The sequence below is a fragment of the Sinocyclocheilus rhinocerous genome, unplaced genomic scaffold, assembly GCF_001515625.1.
Source record: "Sinocyclocheilus rhinocerous isolate Xijiao unplaced genomic scaffold, SAMN03320098_v1.1 scaffold554, whole genome shotgun sequence".
NCBI classification, from domain to species: domain Eukaryota; kingdom Metazoa; phylum Chordata; class Actinopteri; order Cypriniformes; family Cyprinidae; genus Sinocyclocheilus; species Sinocyclocheilus rhinocerous.
In genome coordinates, this window is record NW_015627893.1 from 343,149 (window position 1) to 345,648 (window position 2,500).

The window sequence follows — 2,500 nt, forward strand, 5'->3', positions numbered from 1 at the left end:
AGTAACTTTGCAACTACATGTCAACTAATTCTCAGTAATGTGCAACTACATGTCTACTAACTCTCAGAGTAGACTGTTAGGTTAGGTTTAGGGTTAGTAGAATAAATTTACATATACTTGCAAAGTTTCTCATAGTCAGTATGTTGTATGTTGTGGACCCATCAAAATAAAGTGTTAGAAGATATGAAGCAGACAGTCTACTAATACTCTACTGACTGCTAGTTGACATGTAGTTGCAAAGTTACTTATTAGTAGAATTTCTGATTATCAACAACGTTATGTGTGTTTCAAAATAAAGTGTTATACAAGTTTTGAAACACACACACACACACACCCTTGTTGATAATCATGATTGTGCAAACTACAAAATGCAGCATAGGTTCGTTCAAAGCTCTGGTCCACTATTAATTTGCCGGGACACTGTACCTTCTTGTCCTGCAGGTCTGTGGAGAGCTCATAGCTCTCAGAGAGGGAGCGCGAGCGCTTGATGGCCTCCTCTTCTGCCTGCTTGCGGAGGATGGACTGAGAGTGCTGTAGTTTGGGCCGCTGCGGGCGCTGAGGGCCTGGCTGGACGCTGTGGCCGTACACTGGGCTTTCAAACTGCTCCGGACTCAAGGAAGAACTGTGTGTGACAGGGCCTCGGCCATATCCTGTGCTGGGGTCCAGGGAAGGGCCGGGCTCGCTGTTTTGAACACTCCCCTCCACACTAGACAAGACAAGAAGGCAAATGAATGAATGTAAAAATACACACTTACAACATTTACATGGTACAGTGGGTCATATTCACTAACAATTTAATATACATTGCATGCGCAGAAAAGATTCTCACGCAAACGTTCTGCTGTGCTTATGTACAAACATTTTTCTTAGTCTTTCTGATGTTGACAAATCCATCCAGATTGTTTTAAATGGGCAAGTACATGGCCATAGTTATTATTAAGCATCTAGGCTTTCTGCATGACCCCTCCTGAACAGGTATTAACAGTCTCTATGCACTCTAGCCTAGGATTTTCATGTAAATCCAAGTGTGCCATTCCCAACACCAGCTGAGATATAAAAGCTTATATATGCTTCTGTGATAGGCTGCATTTTCATAAAATTTTTGCAGAATCAGATGCAATGTTCTGATGCTTTGTAAGCCATTATAGACACGTTTAAAAGCATTGCTATGAACATCACATTTGGTTGTGCTCATATTCAACACTTCCAACTATTCTAAGTGTTGCTGTCGGTATATTTTGGCAGTCAGGTGAGACTCAAGTAAACAGGCGGCACAAAGAACTGGATATGTGTCAAAAGATTGGATCTATGCAAATGCAGCCTTCGTTGTTCAATTAAAAAAGATAAGAAACATTCAGGGGTGAACACATCCCATGTTTCTAGAAGCACCAGGAGTATTGTCGTTTATACACTTGATTCTAAGTTTCAAAGTAAATTTAGAACTAATTGTGAACTTATGACTTTGCCTTAAAGCTATTGTACATACAGTTTTAGGCACATATAATGCATGTTTCATTAAACGCTGTCAATATTTGAACAACTCGTAAAACCTGATTTTCAAGACTGAGCAAAACCAAAAAATACAAAACATGGTAACACTTTAGTTTAGGGACCAGTTCCCGCTATTAACTAGTTGCTTACTAGCATGCCTATTATTAACATTGCTGCTGTTTATTAGTACATATAAAGCACATATTCTGCATGAGCGTATTCTACATCCCTAATCCTGCCCAATACCTAAACTTCACAACTACAGGATGTTAAGGTGATGCAATGAAGTTAAAGCAATGAAGTTCTACCAAATACATTCAAGTGATCAAGTTAAGACTGCACATCTATCTAGCACATGCTTAGCACACAAACGCCTTTTCATTTTGTAAGTGAGTCATGTGTTCCCTATGCTTACTTCAGTCAGAGCATATATCTTCCATATTTATATGAAAGTTACTCACTAACTCTTACTCTTTGCAGAATTTCGACGTGAATGTTGTCCAAAGAAAGACCTCCTGCCAAAGAAGTTCAGCTTCTTCTGCTTATCTGCCATTGTAAGCCACAAGTTCAAAGGGCAGTTCAATTTCCTGCAGAGAGCCAAAGTCTGCTCTGATGAAACCAATCATTTACACACCAGCACATCACGCTGGGCGTAGAGTCATGAACTCGCCTGCATGCACAGCAGTTTGCTCAAATAATGTAGAAAAGAAACTTCCTTCAACAACTTCCTCCTCTGTGTTTGCAGTTGTCATGCCTCCAGTCACATGCATCACTGTACAAACAAGTGTAAAGAAGACCTTACAGTGCAGCAGGAGAGGCTGAACGTAAATGTCAACCAAACACACCTCTTTATGAAATGAAGAGAAATACAGTTAACTTATGCACAACTAATGTGAAGAACTGAACATTAGGCTGTTTTAACTAATCAAAAGACAGACTAGCGATCCTTCATCCTTAAATAGGATGTACTTTATTTTACAGTATGTGCACTTATGTGTATTTTCAGTGT

The 2,500-nt window shown here is 39.7% G+C and overlaps 1 protein-coding gene across 5 annotated transcripts in view; it reads right to left on the reverse strand.

Annotated features, from left to right (window-relative positions):
* LOC107736949 (IQ motif and SEC7 domain-containing protein 1-like) overlaps positions 1-2,500 on the reverse strand; it is a 92,193-nt gene that overhangs the window by 19,379 nt on the left and 70,314 nt on the right. For 4 of the 5 annotated variants that reach the window (XM_016548332.1, XM_016548336.1, XM_016548334.1 and 1 more), the window contains one exon: positions 427-706. In XM_016548332.1, the coding sequence (XP_016403818.1) occupies positions 427-706 (280 nt within the window). Of the gene's footprint in view, positions 1-426; positions 707-1,952; positions 2,074-2,500 lie in introns of those variants that run through there. The other variant, XM_016548333.1, reaches the window with a different exon arrangement.